Raw genomic sequence first — 23083 nt, 5'->3', positions numbered from 1 at the left:
ACTTCACCTGACATCTGGAAGAGTTTCCCAGATTCTCCCCTTCCCTTGGAATGATCAGACTTTTTAACATTTATCATTCCCAGAGTTTTCAAGTGGTCATATGAACATATGAATTCAGTATAACTCTAGATACACGCCAAGAAAGGGCCAGAGGCGGCTTGATATGGTAGACAAAACTTTGAAGGGTCAGCTGTAGTGTTTTGGGAGCTCTGTGCTCCTCTTGGGTTTCCCTCAGTGCTAGCAGAGAATAAACCCAACGAATACCACAAGAACACCGGCAGGGGCCCGGGATGCTGGAGCCCAGATCCTCCTGGGTGGTGGCGCCCCTCGCCTCCCGCAGTTGGTACGTCCTGGTAGTGTCTCCCCCCGCGGTGTGCGTTGGTTTCGCCCCCGGATGACGCCGCGCCTGCGCGGCTGCTCCTCCCGGCAGTGGCCAGCTTCGCCTGCCGGCCCCCGCTCCTGACGTGGTGCCGAAGCTCGTGACCCCCGCACCCCGGAGGAGGGGCTCGGCCGAACGCCGGCGCCGATCGGTGAGTACCTGCCGCCTCCGCGCACCTCCAGTCCTCCTCTTCCCGCCTCCTTTTCTCCCTCACGGGCCGGGCTCTTCGCCGGCAGGGGCGCCCCTGGCGGGCGCGCAGGGCCCTCCCCGCGCTGAGGCGGGCCTCGCGACCGCGGGGTGGGCCCTTCGGGAACCCGGTGGGCTTCCGCCCCCGGCCGCCGCGCCCGCCCGCCTCGCCCGGGGGCGCGGCCCTCCTGCCCCCGGGGCCCCCGCTCTGCCGCGCCCGTAGCTGTCCGCGGGGGGCTCCGCCCCCTGCCCGCCTGCCGGAGGCGCCCGCCTCGCGCGGTGCCCGGGCGGAGGAAGCCCGCGCGGAGGTCCGTTCGGCCGCCCCCCGGGAGTCGGGGCCCTGGGCCGCCCGCCGCCGCCTGCTCGCGCCCCTCCCTCCGTCGGCATCCGTCTGAGCGGGAAGCGATCGTTGCCTTCGCTGGTGGTTTTGACAGAAAGCAGGGTTTTCCTTGGAGATCCTTACCGTCGTTTACCGCTGTGCCCTCCAGCAGGACTGGCGCCCGTGTGCACACGCGTGCTGGATTTCCGCGAGCGGGCGCGGGCCCGCCGGCCGTACTTCGCGGCTGACAAAGGCACACGCGAAGGGTCGAGCCGGCTTGGGGTCGCTGGGGCGTTCCGAGGCGTCAGTAGCACCCCGGGGCCGGGGCAAGTATTACGCTCCATTTTCTCCCGTGGGGGAGCGGGCAGTGCTTTGTGGTTGAGTCCAGCAATGTCCTTCTGGCGTCAAACACGTCGGGCTTCAGTTCTCGAAACGGTCAGTTGCCGACCTGAGCACGGAGCAGCCGTCTGGTTTTGAATGACGTTCCCACCGTGTAAAATAGGGACAGAAGTGGCTCGTGAAGGTAGTTTAAAGTAGTGGTACCCATCACAGAGCTATGGGGAGGAGTAACCTCTGGAATGCGTTTGAGGACTCGATAAATAATTACCATGTAGCCCTGGCTGGTGCGTGGTCCAGCCGAGTGAGCGCCGGCCTGCGAAACACGCTCCCGGGTTCGATTCCCAGTCAGGGCACATGCCTGGGTTGCAGGCCAGGTCCCCACTAGGGGGCGCGCCAGAGACAACCACACATTGATGTTTCTCTCCCTCTCTTTCTCCCTCTGTTCCCTCTCTAAAAATAAATTTTAAAAATCTAAAAAATTAATTACAACTTAATTATTACTCAAAATGTGTTTGGATTCTCTTGTTACACATTTGTCGTAAGCAGAGGCTGAGCATGAACAGGGGTGTGTGTGTCTGCGTGTAGGTAGGTGTAGGTGCGTATTTACTTTTTCTTTTTGAATTTGAGAAACAGCCAGGCTGGTGTGGTCAGGTCATAAAAAGCTTGGTACCAAATCTCTTGCATAGTGACTTATCTAGGGGTAAGAGTCCACCATTTATAAATTATTGTTGTTAAGGTTCTGCTTTCAAAGCAGTTTTGACAGATTTGGTAGGTAGAGTGTTAAGATTTTAAATTATCTTGTCAGTGACTTTTCTCCAGATAGATCAAGATGATGGACGTGCTGAAAGAAAAAGACAGTAATATCCCAAATTGGAGAATTTCAATGGCACTACCAAAGTGCTATCTGTGAAATAAGAAATCTTGTCATTGGATCACCTTTCCTGCGTGTGCATTTTTCCCGAGTCATTGTGTTCCCGACTGTCACGGTTAGGAGAGGCTGTTGGCGTCCAGACTCTGCTCCTCCTTTGCAGACACTTGGTGCTAATTCATTCTGTAGTCTCAGGGCAAATAATTGAAGATAAGCCATTATTCTAGTGAGTTCTTCATTTGAAGGGCAAAAACTGAAATAAATAGTAGTTGAATTATATGTCGGCTTGTTTAAATCGGCCGAGCAGTGACCTTTTTCACTTTTAGAATTAATTTACGTTGGAAACAGTGTGGCTACATCTCATGCAGTTTTGTGGTCTGTATCTGTGGGGTGCCTCTACCTAATGCTTCCTGTCCATCCTTATCTGCTGTGATTCTTTGAAAACCCGCTTTGAGCCCTGGCCGGTGTGGCTCAGTGGGTTGAGCGCCAGCCTGTGGAGTGGAAGGTCACTGGTACGGCTTACCGTCAGGGCACACGCCTGGGTTGCGGGTTCCGCCCCCGTATCAGGACGCGGGCAAGAGGCAACCAGTCGGTTTCTCTCCCTCTTTTCCCTCCCGTCCCCTCTCTCTAAAAACAAACAAACCAACGAAACAACAGACTCAGAGAAACAGAGACCAAAGGGATGGTGACCAGAAGGGAGGGGTGAGGTCACAGGTGGAAAGAGGAAGGGGAGTATAGTCAACAGTATCGTGATAAGTTTGCATGGTGACAGATGGTAACTAGAATTAGGGGGGTGATCACACTGCAAGGTATAAAAATGTCGAGTTAGTGGATTCGGCTGGGGTGGGGTGGAGGGATGGGGAGAAAAGGCATACAAGTGTAATTTAATAACAATAACAATTAAAAAAAATGTCAATTTACTGTATTGTACACCTGAAACTAATATAGCCAATACAATGTATACCAACTGTACTTGAATTAAAAAATTAAAAAAAAATAGAAAAGATATTTATTTGTGTTTATGCTTCTGTTCTTATGATGGGAAATGGTTTTGTGACGGACTTCAGAATGGAAGCATCTGGTTATATTACTCTCCTTAATGGTAGGATTGTACAGATTCCTTTTAATAAGATGTAACAACAGTCTTAAACTATTTGAGAAGTTTGTAACACAGTTAAGGTTGGTCTATTTAAATGAGTGACTAAGCTCTGGTTATAAAATAAAATCATCTGAGGAAGTATTTTTTTAAAATTCAGGTAAAATTCACAAAACATAAAACCCAACATTTTAATCATTTGAAAATGTACAATTTTGAGGCTTTTAGTACATTCAAAATGTTGTGCAGCTATTACCACTTTCTAATTCCAGAACATTTTCATCACCCCAAAAAGAAACCTTGTAGCCATAAGCACTCATTCCACATTTCCCTCTCTTGCATCCCCTAGTAATAGTCTGCTTTTTGTCTATAATTTGATTTGCCTATTTTGGCTGTTTCATATAAATGCAGTCATACAGATTAGGGCTTTTGTAATTGGTTCATTCACTTAACATACAGGGTCCAGCAGAAGTAATGCCATTGGGCGTGGTTGGGAGGGTACATGAATGTCTCCCACGCATGAGATGGATAGCAATTTGAACATTTCACCTAAAATGTCATACGGTGTGCTTGAGTGTGATGTTATGTTAAGAATTACAAACTTATGATTTCGTAATGAAAGATTTTTATATAGTAAAAAAGGGGCCTTATCTGTGCCAGGCCCTGTATTTTTCAAAGTTCATACATGTTATAACATGTATCACTATTTCATTTTTCTTTTTTACACTTACAGCAGCTGCCTCATTTAATGTTCCCATCAACAGTGTGCTAGGATTCAAGTTTCTCCATATCCTCATCAACAAGTGTTATTTTCCATTTTTTTTGACAGCCATCATAGTGGGCTTTGCATTTTCCTAATAACTAGCAATGTTGAGTATCTTTTCATATGCTTACTGGCCATTTGTGTATCTTCTTTGGAGAAATGTATATTCAGATTCTTTGTCCATTTAAAAAAATTATTATTATTATTATTATTTTTATTTTAGAGAGAGGGGAAGGGAGAGAAACATCGATGTGAGAGATTAGTTGCCTGCCCTGTGTCCCCCCTGACCTGGGACCTAACCGCAGCCCAGGCATATGCCCCTAATGGGAATCAAACTGTGACCTTTCTTTTGGCCTGGGAGATGACTCTCAACCAGCAGAGCCACACTGGCTGGTGCTCTTTGCTGATCTTTTTAAAAACAGATTTTATTTATTTATTTTTAGAGATAGGGGAGGGGAGGGAGAAAGAGAGGGAGAGAAACATCCATGTGTGGTTGCCTCTTGAGCATCCCCAACTGGGGACCTAGCCGGCAACCTAGGCATGTGCCCTGACTGAGAATCGAACTGGTGACCCTTTGGTTTGCAGGCCGGCGCTCAATCCACTGAGCCACACCAGCCAGGGCTGTTTATTGATTTTAGAGAGAGAGGAGGGGAGACAGAGGAAAAAAAAACCCATTGATGTGAGAGAGAAATAATGATGGGTTGACTGCCTTACGCATCCAGACTGGAGATTGAACCCACAACCTAGGTACATGCCCTGACTGGGGATCAAACATGCAACCTTTTGGTGTACAGGACCAACCAACTAATCTACCCATCCAGGGCATTCTTTAATTTCTTTCAACAGTATTTTTAACTTTCAGTTGCAAATCTGCTTCCTTTGTTAAATTTATTTCTGAGCTATTAGAAATTGAAATTTTAGATTTCATTTTTGGATTGTTTATTGCTAGTGGATAGCAGTACAAGTGGTTTTTGTGTATTGACCCTATATTGTGTAATCTTGCTGGATTTGTTCATTAATTATAACTTTTTGCGTGTATTCCTTTTTTTTAAATTACAAAATTATATCATCTCCAAATGATGATAGTTTTACTTCTTTCTTTCCAATTTGGATGTCTTTTATTTCTTTTTGAATAATTGGCCTGCCTAGAATCTTCAGTATAATGTTAAATAGAAATGATAAAAGCAGACGTTCTGCCGTGGCTGGTGTTGCTCAGTGGGTTGAGTGCTGGTTTGAAACCAGAGTCACATGCTCGATTCTCAGTCAGGGCACATGCCTGGGTTGCTGACCAGGTCCCCAGTAGGGGGCACTTGAGAGCCAACAACACATTGATGTTTCCCTCTCTCCCTCCTTTCCCCTCTCTAAAAATAAAGAAATAAATTTAAAAAAAAAGACATTCTTATCTTGTGCCTGTCTTAAGTAGAAAGCATTTAGTGTTTTATCTTTAAGCATGATATTAGCTGTGGGATTTTTGGAGATGCCTTTTTATCAGGTTGAGGCATTGAAATTGAAAAAAATATTTTAGACAAATTATAATATACAATCAAGAAAACCAATTATTTAACTCAATGTTTAAGGAACTAGGATAGATTATTGTTTTGTTCCTATAGAAATTTCACTAGAGAAGTGGAAAAGTTCAGAAATCCAGTTTCATTTCTGTTAGGTGGATGTCTTTTTCTTTTGTATGTCTAAATTACAAATAGCATCTAGAAAACATATACTTTGAGTGAGTTATTTGTCCTTGTATTTCAGAAAGAAGGATGCCACGGAGAAAGAAAAAAGTTAAAGAAGACTCTGAAGCTCCGAACCTGGAGAAGAAAGATGCAGACACTGCCAGCTCGGTCAATGTGAAGAGGAAGCGTAAACTTGAGGATGCATTCATTGTGATATCTGATAGTGATGGAGAGGTCAGTGTTTTGAAGAGTGGAACTCTAGGTCTCAAACTAGGCCTTGCTATTAAAGACTGGTTTGTGTTGCATCTAAACCTTAATGCCAGCTTGCCAGTCCATGCAATTTTTACTCAGCTTCATTTTGACTTGTAAATGGAATTGGGAATTATTTAGAAGAGAGTAATCATACTGTTTGGCTGAGAATGGACGGTGGTTCCTCAGTTTTGTAATATTATTAACCCAAGAGGATATGTTAAAACCATTTGAATAATCTACATCACATGTAAATCCTGATTTTCCTGTGTCTGGAGAGTGAGAGGAAGGAGTTGTGAATGCTCTTAGATAATTTCTGTCCAGTGTGGTGGCAACTAGCCACCTGTAGCTGTTTAAATTAAACTTAGATAAACGTAGGAATCAGTTCCTTTGTTGTGCTAGTTACATTGCAAGTGGTCAAAGCCACAGGAGTCCAGTATCTGCTGTGTGGAACAGCAGAACATTTTCCTCGTGTAGAAACCTTTTTTTAATGCCCATCCCCCCCTACTCCTCCTTTGTCAACCATCTGAAGGTTTTGTATGTTTATGGGTCTGTTGTTGCTTTGTTTATTCTTGTCTTTTGTTTCTTTAGATTTCACGTGAGTGAAATACAGTGTTTGTTTCTCTCTGACTAACTTCACTTAGCATAATACCCTTTAGGTCCATCCATGTTGTCTCAAATGGCAAGATTTCATTATTTATTGCTGAATAATATTTTATGTATATACCACATCTTTTTCTTCTTATTTTTTTAATCCTCATCTGCGAATATGTTTTTATTGATTTTAGAGATAGAGGAAGGGGGGTGGGGGAGAACATTGATGTGAGAGAGAAACATCAACTGGTGGCCACCTGTACACACCCTGATGGGGGATTGAACTTGAAACCTAGGTATGTGCCCTGACCGGGAATCGAACTGCAAAGTTTTGGTGTATGGGATGACGCTCCAACCAACTGAGCCACCTGGTCAGGGCATATACCACATATTCTTTATCCATTCATCTGTCAATTGTAGAAGGCTTTATTGAGTCGTGTTCTCTTTAATGTCTCTTTTTTGTTTCCTATTTGCATTTGTTTATTGCAGATTTCCACCTTGTAGGTCACATCCAATAAGGCAGCAAATTAAATCATTTTTTTCCTTCCAACTTACCTTTTTCCTTTATCTTCTACTTCATTGGATGGTAGAATTACTCATTTGTCTCTAGTTACAAAGCTCAGAATTATCTTTAACTCTTTCCTCTTTCTCATCTTTTATACCTAATCATTCACCACATCCTTTAGTTTTTACCTCCTAAATGACACACAGATTTTCCTCTTTCATTTCTAGTTCTTTAACAAAAATTATTGGGGTGACATTGGTTAATAAGAATATTTAAGTTTCAAGTGTACAGTGTTATAATGCATCATCTGTATATTGCGTTGTGTGCTCATCACCCCGCGTTTAGTCTCCTTCCTTCACCATATATTTGACCCTCTTTATCCTCCTTAACTCCACCTCCCCCATTCCCCTCCGGTGACCACCATACTGTTGTCTGTGTCAGGAGCTGTTTTTGATTTGTTCATTCATTTGCTTCTTTCTGTTTTGTGTCCCACAAATGAGTGAAATTATATGCTGCTTTTCTTTTTCTGACTTACACTGTTACTGGCATTAGGGTGTTTGTAAGGTTCTGTGAGACAGAAATCTAGAGGAAACCCCAGAGAAATTTTCAGACAGATTTTATTAAGCTTATGCTTGAGCACAAGGGAGTCAGTCCTGAGAGAAACAGGCTTCAGGCTGTTCTCCAAATAGCTTGAGGGGGAGGCTTTTATTGGTGAGGGAGGGGAGGGCTCACACAGACTTTGAATGGAGAGTGGAAATTTTCCACATGAGGGTTGGAGAAGCAACCAGTTAGGAGATAAAATTCTGCAATATTTTTCAAGCAGGGATTGGAGGGGTGGCGGGCTTTTTGGGTATTTCTTCTGGCCATCTGGTGTCCTTGGGATTCCAGGCCCAGGCCCCTGTGCTGTCTCTATACTCTCAAGATCCATCTGTGTTATCTCAAATGGCAGTACTTCATCCTTTTTTTCTTTTATGGTGAGTGGTATTCCAGTGTGTATGTGTGTGTGTGTGTGTGTACACACCACGGCTTTATCCACTTATCCATTAAAGGACACTTGGGTTGTTTCCATGTCTTGGCTGCTGTGAATAATGCTGCAGTGAACATAGGGGTACACACATCTTTATGAATAAATATTTTCAAATATTTCAGGTACATACTCAGAAGAGGGATTGCTGGGTCATATGGTAGCTATATTCTCAATTTTTGAGGACCCTCCATGCTGTTCTCCATAGTGACTGTACCAGTTTACGTTCCTGCCAGCAGTGTATGAGGATTTCTTTTTCTTCATATCCTCTCCAATACGCATTGTTTCTTGTCTTATTGATAATAGGCATTCTGACAGGTGGTACCTCATTGTGGTTTTGCTTTGTATTTTCCTTATAGCTAGTGAAGTTGAGCATCTTTCCATATACTTATGAGCTGTTGGATATGTTTTCCTATGAAGTGTCTTATTATGCCCTTTCCTATGGGAAGAGACTAAATATCGGTCTTTTTACTGATTTGTAAGAGCTCTTTATATATAGTCCTGCACTGCGTACTGACACACGCTGAGAGGTGCACTGTTAGGGGATTTCACTGTGTGAACATCTTAGAGTGTACTTACACAGACCTAGCAGGGCTACTTTACTGCACATCCAGGCTGTGTGGTATGGCCTGTTGCTCCTTGGCCACAAACTTATATAGCGTGTTACTGTACAAATCAACACAAGACTAATCAAGCATAAGAGAAAATGGTTCAATCAAGACATACAGTAAGCACAAAATATATGAGGTTACTGTTGGTATAACATGGCATACTGTTTTATAGTAAACTTTTTAAGAAATAAGTAGAAAGAACAGTCTAAAATAATGATTAAAAGTATAGTGCAGTAAATATATAAACCAGTAACATAGTCATGTATTATCATTACTGAGTATTACGTACTGTATTGTCCAGTTGTGTATGTTATGCTTTTCTATGACCGGCAGCACAGTAGATTTGTTTACACCAGCATCACCACAGACATGTAATATGTTGTGTATGATGTTGCAATGGCTATGGTGTCACTCAGCATAGAAGTTTTTCATTTCCATTATAACCTTTTTTTTAAGGATTTTATTTATTTTTAGACACAGGGGAAGGGAGGGAGAAAGAGAGGGAGAGAAACATCAGTGTGTGGTTGCCTCTCGTGTGCCCCCACTGGAGACTGGCCCGCAACCCAGGCATGTGCCCCTGACTGGGAATCGAACCAGCAGTCCTTTGGTTCATAGGCCCACACTTAATCCACTGAGCACAGCAGCCAGGGCTGTTCCATTATAATCTTATGAGACCATAGTAGTATTTGTAGTCCACTGTTGACTAAAATGTCTTTATGCTGTGTGTGACTGTATAAGGAAAATCAACCCTGTATCTGACATATATGTTGCATATTTTCCCCAAGTTGTTCTGTTGCTTTTTAAAGTACTGATTAAAAAAATGTATTTGCACTGAGTTAAAACATTATTATTGATTTTTAAACCTTCAATCAAGCCTTTTCTGAACTTGCGTGCATGCTTACTGCTGTTTGTAGATGGGCCAGTTTTTACATAAGCATGTGTATGACAGCTAATAATGTCAATATACTATACATTTTTATTTGTATATTTATTGGTTCCAGATCTACTTTTGTTTTGGGCTGTAAAAGATCTTTTACTGATGTTTTCTGTGAATGTTTCCAACACTGATTCTTTAGATACTCAGCGGCCTCTTAGCTGTAGAGGAGAGTGAAAGAGCACTGCTCTCAGTGGTAGCCATCCTGATCATATTCCTTGTTTTGCAACAGGAACCGAAGGAGGAGAATGGATTGCAGAAAATGAAGACAAAACAGTCGAATAGAGGAAGATGTTTGGCTAAAAGAAAAAAAATTGCACGTATGTTTCATTTTTGTGTTGAGAATGGTTTAGAAATCGTAAGTCATAGAATTGATACTAGTTTCTTCATTAGGAAAAGATTTCTCTGAATAAGGATGTATGTGCTTTGTTTATTCTGGATTCCATTAAAATTTTAAGGAGTCACAATTACCTGTAATTACAATTGACTTATTAGAGACAGTGTTAAAAATGTGGCGTTCAGACTTAGGCACTCTTGGATTTGAGTCCTTTCTTCAACCCTTCAAGTCCAGTGTGTGGACTTCAGGCAAGTCACTGCTTTCAGCCTACTCTGTTTGCTTGTCAACAAAATGCAGCTAATACCACTCACTTAGAAAGTTACTTAGTAAAGTGGTAAGGGAAGAACTCTTCTGTGTATCTCCTCTACTCCCAGCTCTGCAGTCTGGTCATCAAATATGTAGGGTTTTTTCTTTACACCAAGCAGTTCTCCAACTCTGGCAGACACAGAGTGGGTGTCCTACAATTTAACTGGGTTCTGATACTATCTCCTCAATAAGGGCTTAGTCCCACTCGACTGTCCCCAGGCTGAGGGCTTATTAGTTCATCTAGTTCTGAAGGGTTATTCAATGTCATCTTTGTCAGCCAGTCATTCTCTTGACAAGATTTGTTGACAGGTCTTGGATTTTCTGCTAGAGCTTCGTTAATTTCAGTTACTTCTCCTGATAGAGGAGAATAGAAGTCACTAGCAGGTTTCACACTTTCTAAAGCATCAAACTCATCTTTTTTGTTCATTTTTGCCAAACTTCAGGGAAACTACAGTAAACAACATCTCCCAAAGCTCCCTGTGCAAAACTGCTATTTCCCACTGTTCCAGTAACATTTTTTGTTGTTACCCATTAATCTTTGTGAATTTACACACTGAGAACAGAGTGGGCCTGTGTGCAGTGTCTGAATAGCAGCCCCCCGCCCCAGAGCCACAGCGGTCAGAGCCTCGTGGGCCCTGAGGTGGCCCATTCTTTCAGCATGTAGCACCACCTTGGCCGGGGTGCGAGGGGTTGGCGGGGGTGTCGCTGTACAGCTCCTCAGATGAGTGAGCTGGCTGGATGGGTGCAGGGGCTAATAATTACATTTTTACATTTTAATGTGATGTGAAATGTTCAAATATTCAGTGAATTTTTCAAAAATATACTTGAAATTATTAAAATATTTGAAAATAAATAAGACTTTTTTTCACTGTTAATATGCATTTCGATGATTTAATGTATATTTCTCAGACTTGTAAAACTTACCATAAACAGCTTTGTTGTTAAATCACTGAATTACATCTAAAGGTGGCTATTAATATGATTAGATCTGTTGAATGTACTCATTACTTTCAGATTTGAGATTATCAGTAATAGTTACTTTTTGAGATGCGATAATCTTTATCAGTTGATGGTTAAATGTTGCCGCCACTGCTAGCCTGTTGACAGTTGTCTGGTTAGTAATCCTGGATCTTTGTAGTCAAATTGGGTTTTACTTGTTATTTAGTTGTGCCGTGCTTTTTTTATCCAGTCTGACAACTTCGGTCTTTTACATTTCCATTGATGTGATTCTATTAAAATCTACCATTTTGAAAGCTATTAGTTGCAATTGTTTCTTTTTCCATCCTTGTATTTGTTTAGTATTTTATGATTCCATTCAACTTCTATTGACTTTTATTATTTATATGTCTTTTAAAAATGTTTAGGCACTCCCCATCCTGGGAGCATGCCTGTGCCTTTCCCTTCCACCTCTTCTCAGAAGTGCATCTCCTAAAGTTTAAAGGACCCCACGAGACTTGCACCCAGGGGAGCAGTGGGCAGCAGCAGCTCCTCTCTGACTGAGCCCCTGAACTGTGTCCAAGGCCTCCTTTCCCCAACTTCCCAGTGAGCCAGAGGAGCCCTGCCGTGGCTCACTTCTTTCCTATAATGTGTCTGGAGAGTCAAAGCAGCCCCGCTTAAACTCTTTCCTGTTGCTGCTTTTGTCCTAAGCCCTTCCTTTGTTTCACTGTCCCCTGCTTTAATAAATGTACTCTCAAAGTTAAAAAAGAAATGTTTAGTGGTTGCCCTAGAGTTTACAATACACATTTAATCACACTTTCAAATACTGTTAATTGCTTCAGCTGTGGTGTAGACTTGTGTAACAATTTACTCCTAATTACTTTCTACCCTCCTTTGTATTATTTTTGCCATATATTTTACTTTTGCATATGTTATAAATGTACAATACTTGATACTCTCTTGCTTTAGATAGTTGTCTTTTAGGGCAATGGAGATAAAAAGTAAAGAATTGCATACTTTGTACCGTCTCAAGGGCTATTTCTTTGTATAAATCTCAGTTCCTGCCCAGTACTATATTTTTTTCTGTTGGAAGAACTTCTTTTATCACTTCTTGTAATGTAAATATGTTGCCGATTTTCTATTTTTGTTCGTCTCAGAAAGTCTTTTTAAAAAAATTTAATAATGTTTTATTTGTCAAAATGTACAGCTGGTGGGACCTGTTGTTCATGCATCTTTATCAGCAACTGGGGCATCCCCACCTTTGATATTTCTGGTGTAAATCATTTGAGCTCTGTGCTTTGAATCTGAATCCTTTACGAAGGAGCTCCTGGGGGGCTCCCCTGGCCCAGGAGCCATGGACCTTCAGTCTCAGAGACAGCAGCTGGGCTGTAAGCTTATAGTGGGGAGCTTCTTTATGGGGTTTGTCGTATGTTGCTTTGTCAGGTAAGGCTAGTTACCAAGCTTGTCCGGAACCTTGCCTCTGGACTACCACTTCTTTTTGTCCACACCCCCAGATTTGTCCACTGGGTCTTTGTCTTTCCCGGCTGACTCCTTGGCAACTATCTTCCTTCTTGTCCTTGGGCAGCACAGCGAAACCAAGAGCAGCTGCTACCAGTGCTGCCTCAATAAGATGTTGAACCAAAAAAAATGGAGAAGATCTTTATTTCTCTATTTTTATGGTAATTGCTGTATTGAGATATAACTTATATACCATATAATTCATTCATCATACAGTACATTCATCATTTAAAGTGTACAGTGGTTTTTAGTACATTAACACGTGTGCAGTCACCACCACAGTCTAATTCTAGAACATTTTCATCCCTCATTCCACCCATCCCTAAACAACTACTTAATCTCTTTGGTCTGTCTATATACATTTTCCTGTTATGAACATTCCATGTATCTGGAGTCTTACCATAATGTGTTTTTTTTGTGACTGGCTTCCTTCATTTAGCTTAATGTTTTCAGCTGTGTCCATGTTTCGGCATGTATCAATACTTCATTTCTTCATTGGTAAGTAATATCCTGTTATATTGCTGTACCACACTTTGCTTGTCCATGTATCATCTGGTGTCCGTTTGGATCGTTTGTACTATTTGGCTATTGTGACTAAAGTTTCTCTGCATATTCAAGTACAAGTGTCTGTGTGGACATAGGTTTTTATTCTCTTGGGCGTGTTAAGTACACGAATTCCTGGTTCATATGGTAACTCAATATTTAATCACTTCAGAAACTGCCAGACTGTTTTCTAAAGTGGCCACACCTTTTACGTTGCCACTAGTATTGCATGAGGGTCCCACTTCCTCCTCATCTCCGCCAGCACTTCTTTCTTAGTGGCCGTGCTAGTGGGTGTGCAGTGGCGTGTCACTGTGGCTGCGATGCTCACGTCTCTGTGGCTAATGATGTTGAGCATTTTTTCATGTGCCTGTTGGTCCTTTGTAATCTTCTTTGAAGAAGTGTCTACTCAGATCTGTTGCTCATTAAAAAGTATTATTATGGTAAAATACACAGAACATAAAATATACTGTTTTAACCATTTAAAAATGTGTTTATTATGAAGGGTTGTTGAATTTTGTTAAATGCTCTTTCTGTCTGTTGAGATAATCATGTGGGTTTTGTCTTTTGTTTTCTTGATTTGATGTATTAATTGATTTTCATATGTTAAATCAGCCATGCATTCCAGGGATAAATTCTACTTTGATGAACACAATCAAAGAAGAGCTAACTAAATGAAGACTCAATAAACAAATATTTCTTTTTACTCTCTTGTTGTTGGCATGGTTTCAGAGAAGTCAAATGTAATTCTTATCTTTATTTTTCTATAGGTGAGATTTTTTTCCCCTATGGTTTCTTTCAGAATTATTTTCTTTATATAGTTTGAAAATGATATGCCTAGGTATATGTTTTTTGTTTGTTTGTTTTAAAGATTCTATTTTATTTTTAGAGAGGGGGGAAGGGAGAGAGAAAGGGAGAGAAACAAGTGTGGTTGTCTCTCATGTGCCCCCTACTGGGGACCTCGCCAGCAACCCAGGCCTGTGTCCTGACGGAATCACAGTGGCGACCCTTTTGTGTTGCAGTCTGGCACTCACTCCACTGAGCCACACCAGCCAGGACATTTTTTTCATTTGTTTGTTTTTGCATTTTTCCTGTGTTGTGTTGTCTGAGCTTGGATCTGTGGTTTAGTATTTGACCATAATTTGGGGAAATTCTGAGTCATTGTTTCACATATTTCTTTTGCTTTTTTCCTTCTGGTAATTATATTATGTGTTTATTACTCCTTTTGTAATTGTCGCCAAGGCTTTGGATAGTCTGTTTTATTCTTTTCACTCTTTGTTCTCTTTGCTTTTTAGTTTTGGAAGTTTCTATTACTATGTCCTTAAGCTCAGATTTTTTCTCAGCTGTGTTCAGTCTACTAATCAAGGCATTCTTCATTTCTGTTACAGTGTTTTTGATCTGTAATATTTCTTCTTGGTTCTTTCTTAGGATTTCCATCTCTATCTACGGTCCCCATCTGCCCTTGCATGCTCTATGTTTTATCCGTTAGAGTCTGTAGCATATTAATCATAATTGTTTTAAATTCCCAGTTTGATAATTACAACATCTCAGCTATGTCTGTTTCTGGTGTTTACTCTGTCTTTTCAAATTGTGTTTTTTTTGCATTTTAGTGTGTCTTATATTTTTTCTTGTTTTTTTCTTGATAGTTGGATATGATGTACCAGGTAAAAGAAACTATATTAAATAGATCTTCAGTAATGTAGTGTAAAGTGTGGGGGTAGGTAAAACTTTTGATGGTTCTGTGATTAGGTCTATCTTTCAGTGAGCCTGTGCCTCTGGTCTTGGAACATCATAAGTGTTTCTCAGTTCCTTCCCTCCCCCTTAGATGGGACAGGGTGGCTAGAGTGGATTGGAGTTTGGCACTTCCCTTTTCTCAGGTCAGTTAGACTGAGACACTTTAAGCTCTGACTAACTAGTTTCTCTTAGGGCAGGCCTTGTTAAAAAGAACTGAGTACTCTGGCATATTTCAATGTAGTTCCTTTTCTCCTCCCTCTGTGGGATGCTTAAGAGGAAGTTTTCCCCACATTTATTGTAAGAACCTGGTTGAGCTCTTCTTAGAGGTAAAACTCACAAAAATGTGGAGATCCCCTATGACTGAATCCCTCTGGAGGTTTTAACTCTTAAATTTGTCCACAGTGAGCCTCCAGCAATTTTTCACTTGCAGTTTAGGTTTTCCTGTGCTGGCACTGGTTGATGTGGAGTTTCCACTCTTGAACCCTTGCTCTGACAAGCCATGACTCTGTATTCCGTCTGTCTCTCCATCTTGGGGGCATGTGTTTGTCCTGTGTCCTTTGCTTTAGGGGTCCAAGAAGAGTTACTGACTTTTCAGTCTGTTCAGCTTTGTACTAGCCATTAGGACAGAGTGGCAATTTACAAACTCCTTATGAACCAGAAATTGGTGTGTGGGCCCCATTATATTTTCATTTGGCTTTATCATTTTTATGTCTTTATGATTAGCACTTGGGTAACTTCTGAGTCTCTTGAGTTTAACATGCCATAATTTACTTAACTATGGCCTTGTTTTAGGCATGTAAGTCAGTGTTCTTTTGATAAAAGTGTGCCGAACATCCTTTTGTGTATAGCACTTTCCAGTGACTGCTTAGGTTGAATTCCCAGACCTGTATCACTTTGAGAATGCACATCTATAAGGGTTTTGACATAGTGCCTTATTGCTTTCAAAAATGTTTTATAAATTTATACTCTAACTGGCAGTATATAGGTATATCAACTTTACCACAGTTACAGAGCCATATTGTTTTAGAAAAGAAGGTTCTTAGGAAAAGACTGGGTAGGAAAATAATTTATCTGGTTTATTTTTTTATTGTATGCAATGTTCTCTTTCAGCCATTTTAAGCACTCACAAATTGTACAGATTCTCTTGATATGTACTATCCAGTTTTGTGTTCTGGATTATTAACAGTCTGTTTGCACATCTCACTGGGAGGCTAACTCAAATGTTGGGAGACATTAATCATTATAGATTATTGACCAGCATAATCAGCTTCACACAAATTGTGTACTGCTCTGTGTTCAGTTTAGCAGAATCATTTGATAAGCTGAGTTGGCCACTTCATTTGGAGATTCTAAGGTTACCACTTGCTGGCATTTTCCTTAAGGGAGATCAGAGCCAGCACCAGTATCCAGGTACAGAGTATGAATTACCTGCTGAAGATTACACAGCTGAAGTGGCAAAATCAAAATTCAAACCCAAGTTTTCTGGATCTGGAGCATCCTTCATATGACCTAGAAAACAGAATCACACTGTGTTACTAATTTAAGGTCTCGTTTTAATAGTGGGGCAAGGAGAGCAGAGTCTGGAAAATACTTCAGTTAATGTAGCAAAGCCTCATCTCTCCAGAACCTTTAGAGAATAGGATGTTTTGAAAAGCAGAGTATTACAAAGAACTCAGACTTCTTTTGTATTACGAGGTTTGGGTTCTCTTAAATTGAACATAAAGGACGTAATCAACTTTTTCTTTATGACTAGTGACTTTGTTAGGAATGTCAGTCTTCATTTTAGCTAGTCTAGTGGTTTGTAGTGGTGTCTCATTTTAACTTTCATTTTCCTGATGACTAATGACCTTTTCATGTGCTTATTGGTCATTCTGATATTTTCTTTTGTGAAATATATGTGCAGATCCCTTGCTCATTATTTAAAAAATTAGATTGCTTGTTTTCTTATTGAATTGTAGGATTTCTTTATATATTCTGGATACAAGTCCTTTGTCTGATTATATGTCTTGTGAATATGTTCTCCCATTTTGTGGCTTACCTTTTTGTTTTCTTAACAAGGAGAAGTTTTAAATCCTGATTAGGTCTTCTTTTTTCTTTTTTCTTTCTGGATCTTGTCTAAGCAACCTTTAACTACTTGAAGTTTATAAAGGCTTTCATGTATGGTTTTTTTCTATAATTCTTACTGTTTTAGCTTTTACAAATAGACATATCCATTTTGAGTTAATTTTTGAATATAGTATGAGATAAAGGTTTTAATTTTTTCTTTATAGAATATCCAGTTGTTCTAGTACAATTTGTTGAAAAGCCTGTTCTTTCCTTATTGAAAATCAATCTGAATCTCTTTCTGAATTTTCTATTATATTTCATTAAATGATCTTGTTGGGATTTTTGTTAATATTTGTTGAATCTATAAATCAATTTGGGGAGAATTGGTTTTTTATTTTCTAAATTACTTTGGTATTTCTTATTCTTTATTCTTTGGTAGAATTTACCAATGACGAATGTCAGATTTCTCTGGGATTTTCTTTATGGAAAAGTTTTTAATTACAAATTCAATTTCTTTAATAGATATATGGCTATTCATATTTTCTGTTTCTTCTGTGTCAGTTTTAATAATGTGTTTCTCATTTTTGTTTTAGTTTGTTTCCACAAATCATTGTTTCTCAATCCTTTTTTCATTGTTCTGCACAGGATCCTTTTTAGACATTTTTTTCTTAACCACCCTACGAAATTTTAGTACCACAGGTAAGGCTGTATATCCTGTTTATGCACTGATTGTGTATCTGTGTTTTCTATATAAAGAGAGTAAGATTTTTTGACCTCCAAGAACCAATTCTTTTCTTGGGGATGAGGTCATCCCTTTTGAGAATGTATGATCCAAGTTGTCAACTTTATTGGCATAAAACTGTCCACGTTTTCCATTATTACTCTTTTCATGACTCTAGAATCTGTAGTGATACATCTCCTCTTTTATTCCTGATATTGTTAATTTGTGTTTTTTTTATCAGTCTAGTTAGAGTTTTATAAATTTTATTGACCTTTTTCATAGAACCAAAATTTTTATAATACCAATTTATTTTCTTTTTCTTTTTTCATTATCATTTATGCCCCATGCCCTCTCCCACCTACACCCACCCCCCATTTTATTTTTTAATTGCAGTTAACATTTAATACTATTTTTTATTAGTTTCAGGTGTACAAAATAGTAGTTAGACAATAATATCATTTACAAAGTGATGTCCCTGATAATGCTAATACCCACCTGGCACTATACGTAGTTATTACAATACTATTGACTATATTCCCTAAGCTGTACTTCATTATCTCCATGACTATTTTGTAGCTACCAGATTGTAATTCTTAATCCCTTCACCTTTTTTATCCAAATCACCCCCACCCTGCCCCCAGTCTGGCACCCCTCAGTTTATTCTGTGTATGTATGAGTCTGCTTCTGTTTTGTCTGTGTATTTTGTTTTTTAGATTCCACATATAAGTGAAATCATATGGTATTTGTCTTCGTCTGTCTGACTTATTTAACTCAGCATACTACCCTCTAGGTCCATCTATGCTGTCACACATGGTAAGATTTCATGCTTTTTTATGGCTGAGTAATGTTCCATTGTATAATATTCCATTGCATGTACCACATCTTCTTTATCCACTCATCTATTGACTGGGTACTTGGCTTGCTTCCATAAATTGGCTATTGTAAATAACTCTGTAATGAACATAGAGATGCATATATCTTTTTGAATTAGTGTTCTGGATTTCTTTGGATATATACCCAAAAGTGGAATTGCTGGGTCATAAGGTAGTTCTATTTTTGATCTTTGGAGGAACCTCCATACTGTTTTCCATGGTGCCTGCATCAATTTGCAATCTCACCAATAGTGCGTGAGGGTTCTCATTTCTCCACATCCTTGCCAGCCCTTGTTATTTGTTGATTTATTGATGATAGCCATTCTGACAGGTATGAGGTGATATCTCATGTGATTTTTAAAAAATGTGTATATGTCATTGATTATGCTATTACAGTTTTCCCCATTTTCCCCCATTGCCCCCTTCCCCCGGTGGCACCCTTTCCCTCCAGCAGTCCCCTACCATAGTTCATGTCCCTGGGTCATGCATGTAAGTTCTTTGGCATCTCCATTTCCTATACTGTTCTTAACATCCCCCTGCCTATTTTGTACCTACCTATTTGTACTTCTTAATCCCTGTACCTTTTCCCCTATTCTCCCCGTTCCCCTTCCCAGCTGATAACCCTCCAAATGATCTCCATATCTATGATTCTATTTCTTTTCTGCTTGTTTGCTTAGTTTGTTTTTTTACATTCAGTTTTTGATAGTTGTGAATTTGTTGCCATTTTAATGTTCGTAGTTTTGATATTTTTTCTTAAATAAGTCCCTTAATATTTCATGTAATTATGCCTTGGTGATGATGAATTCTTTTAGCTTTACCTTGTCTGAGAAGCTCTTTATCTGCTCTCTGATTCTAAATGATAGCTTTGCTGGATAGAGTAATCTAGGTTGTAGGTCCTTGCTTTTCATCCCTTTGAATACTTCTTGACAGTCATTCCTTGCCTGAAAAGTTTCTTTTGAGAAATCAGCTGATAGTCTTATGGGAACTCCTTTGTAGGTAACTCTCTGCTTCTCTCTTGCTGCTTTTAAGATTCTCTCTTTATCTTTAACCTTTGACATTTTAATAATGATGTGTCTTGGTGTGGTCCTCTTTGGGTCCAACTTGTTTAGGACTCTCTGTGCTTCCTGGATTTGTATTCCTTTGCCAAATTAGGGAAGTTTTCTTTCATTATTTTTTCAATTAAATTTTCAATATCTTGCTCTTCTTCTCCTTCTAACATCCGTATGATTCAGGTGTTGGTATGTTTGGGGATGCGGTTGTCCCAGAGGCTCCTTAGGCTTTCCTAGGTTTTTGGGTTTTTTTTTCTTCTTGCTGTTCTGGTTGAATAACTTCCTTGTGTTCCAAATCATTGATTTGAATTTTGGATCATCCCCTTTATTGTTGGTTCTCTGTAGGTTTTTCTTTATTTCACTTACTATAACCTTCATTTCTTCCTGGGTGTTTTTTATGCTGTTGCCGTACTCAGGGAGTTCTTTGAGCATGCCTATAAGCAGTGTTTTTTCATTTGGGCCATAGGTTTTTGTCTCCTCAATTTGGCATACTCCCTGTGTTTATTTCTGTGTATTAGGGTACAGCTGCTTTGACTCCCTGTCTTAGTAGTGCGGCCTACTGTAGAAAAGTACACTTGTAAGTTGTATGGAGCGGAGCCTTAAGTAGTTGCCAGTGTGGGGCAACCTGCTTCACCACTTTGTGGCTCTGTGGGGGGGTTCAGAGAGAGGACAGTGCTGCTGCCTGGCTTCTGGAGGTTTGCCTGGCACTCTCCCTTTTTCTAGTCACTTCACTTACTCCCTGTATGTGACTGGTACCCTTCCATCTGTTGCCCTGATGCTGAATCCCAGAGGTGGTGGATCTGTGTAAGTTCTACGTCTGTGCAGGCCCTTTAAGCAGAGTCTCCTGAAAATCTGAGTTTCTTCCCTCAACTCCCACTGGTTTTTACAACCAGAAGTTATGGGGATTTATCTTCCTGGTGCTGGAACCCTGGCCTGTGTGATCTGGGTGGGGCCGGAATCTCTGGCTCCCGAAGCATCCCTCCTGATTTTTATCCACCACACATGACTGTGGGACCATTCCTTAAATCCTTGGTTGTCAGACTTCTATACGGCTCAATTTTTTAACAGTTCTGGGTGTTACTTGTTTTGAGGTCTAGTTTTAATTTTTTCTGTAGTTGTGTGCGGAGGCAAAGCGTGTATACCTAAGCCTCCATCCTGACCAGAAGTCTCATTGTGGTTTCAATTTGCGTTTCTCTAACGATAGGTGGCATGAACATCTTTTCATATGTCTGTTGGTCATAGGTATGTCCTCTGTGGATAAGTGGCTTCAAGTCCTCTGCCTATTTTTAAATTGGATTGCTTGTTTTTGAATCTTGAGTTATATGAGTTTTTTATAAATTTTGGATGTTAACCCTTTATTGGATGTGTCATCGGCAAACAAATATTTTCTCATTCAGTAGGTTGTCTTTTTGTTTTGTTGATGGTTTCCTTTGCAATCCAGAAACTTTAATGTAGTCCCATCTGTTTTTTTCCTCCTTGCCCCAGGATATAGCGTATTTTTTGGACTATAAGATGCACTCCCCCCCAATTTGGGGGGAAATGGGGGTGCATCTTATAGTCCGAATGTAGCTTACCTGGCTTGCAGGGGGGTGCGGCGGTGGACTGGGTTCCCCCCCTCCCCATTTCCTCCTCTAAAATGTAGGTGTGTCTTATGGTCGGGTGCGTCTTATAGTCTGAAAAATGCGGTATGTCAGAGAACATATTACTAAGAAATGGCAGTTTACTGCCTATGTGTTCTTTTAGGAATTGTATGCATAGAACCAGTTTTTTGTTTAATTTTTTTCTCTATTTTATGCCATTTTCTATTTTATTGGTTTCTGCTTTTTATATTTCTTTCTACTTTTGGGTTATTTTCACTATTTTTTTAAGGTAGGAGGTTTGGATCGCTGATTTTAAACTTTTTCTAATGTGATCATGTATAGCTCTACATTTCCCTGTAAACATTGTATAAGGTGCATCCCACAAGTTTTGATATGTTATGCTTTCATTCTTATCAAGGTTATTTCAAATTCACTTGGGTGCATTTTTTAATGTTTGGATTCAAATTTAGGGATCCAGCATCCTTACTGGTTTTATTTTACTTTTTAAACACGTGTATACTATTCATGTGATTTTTTATAAGTCAAAGACATACAAAAAGGTACAAAGAAGTGTCACTCCCTGTCTTATCCCTTGTACTTTGCTCTCAACCATCTACAGTAGCCACTTGCATTAGTGTCTGACTTACCCTTTTTGTGCCACTGTTTGCAAAATGAACAGGTATATGTATTTCTGGTGTTTATCCTTTGTTACACAAAATGTAGGCCACTATCCATACACTTTTTTCCTGTTGTTACTTAATATTATATCCTTGAAATTATTTTATTCCTGGTCTGTGGGTATCTTTCGTATCCTTCTTTTAACAGTTACATGTGTTGTACCAGAGTTTATACAGGCAGTGTCCTGTGTTGGTCATTAAGTAGATTCCATGTTTCACAAATTCAAACAGTGCTGCAATGAAAAATGTAGTGCCTGTTTACTTTTCTCTTAATTGGAAGATTATCTTTAGAGTAAACTGCTAGAATTGGGATGGCTGGGTCATATATGTAGTTTGTTAGACATTGCCAAAATTCTTTCCCTAGACATTACACAAAATGGTGTTAGTCTGTCATTTTTAAAGAACATTTTATTAGCTGGAAGAATCCTTTAAATGGAAACTTCTCTTCATCTGTTTGGTTACCCAGTAGTATAGCTTGTGTTGTAAAAATGAGACAAAAATTTGATTCTCCATTTTATTTACTAGTTTTCAAAATAATTTATTTACTAACATTCTTCAACAATGACCAGTTAGTTGTATTTTTTAAATTATCATTATAAACACTTAGATTTAAACATATTTAATGTATTTTAATTCACTGCATTCGTTATTTTGATTGATGTTCCAGTTGTTCCAGTTTTAGCCAGTGAGAATCTTTTTAAGTTGGCTTTTCATATCTTTTGATATGACCCTAGTAGTATCTGATAGATTCCTTGCTCACAGAGATGATGGATATTCCAGATATGATGGGTATTCTAGCTTATCTTTTACATTTCTAGCTCTAGACTTTGAATCAGCCATTTCTTTGAGGTATCCCAGTTGTTTTTAATGGGAAATGATGTTTGGAGATCACATTCTGGTCACTAGGGATGGTCTTTTCTACTGGTTAAACAAACAGTCCCACCAAGAGGATTCTGATGAATAGAATTATTCTGTTTAAATGTTGAGCATAAAGCAGTGTGATATGTAGCAAAAGGCCTGAAAGCCTTTTCCTCTGTTCATTCATTCATCAAATATTTGAGTGTCTACCAGTTGCCAGGCATTCTTTTATACAGAGGGGGGCAAAAGTAGGTTAATAATGATAACTAATACAATAATTAGTAAGTAATAATATAAGAAACTGTTTTGCATACTCACAACTGTAAACCTACTCTTGCCCACCCCTGTATGCTGGAGACACAACCATGA

The 23083-nt window shown here is 39.8% G+C and overlaps 1 protein-coding gene across 1 annotated transcript in view; it reads left to right on the top strand.

The window, feature by feature from the left end:
* The first annotated feature begins 401 nt into the window (after positions 1-401).
* Positions 402-23083, top strand: part of UIMC1 (ubiquitin interaction motif containing 1) — an 87489-nt gene continuing 64807 nt past the window's right edge. Inside the window, exons 1-3 of the mRNA XM_053912534.2 lie at positions 402-530; positions 5703-5857; positions 9773-9860. Coding sequence (XP_053768509.1) covers positions 5711-5857; positions 9773-9860 — 235 coding nt within the window. The 5' untranslated portion in view covers positions 402-530; positions 5703-5710. The remainder of the gene's footprint in view (positions 531-5702; positions 5858-9772; positions 9861-23083) is intronic.

The sequence above is a fragment of the Desmodus rotundus genome, chromosome 10, assembly GCF_022682495.2.
Source record: "Desmodus rotundus isolate HL8 chromosome 10, HLdesRot8A.1, whole genome shotgun sequence".
Lineage (NCBI taxonomy): Eukaryota > Metazoa > Chordata > Mammalia > Chiroptera > Phyllostomidae > Desmodus > Desmodus rotundus.
The sequence above is the reverse complement of the archived record's forward strand: the minus strand, read 5'-3'. Positions and strand labels throughout refer to the sequence as shown.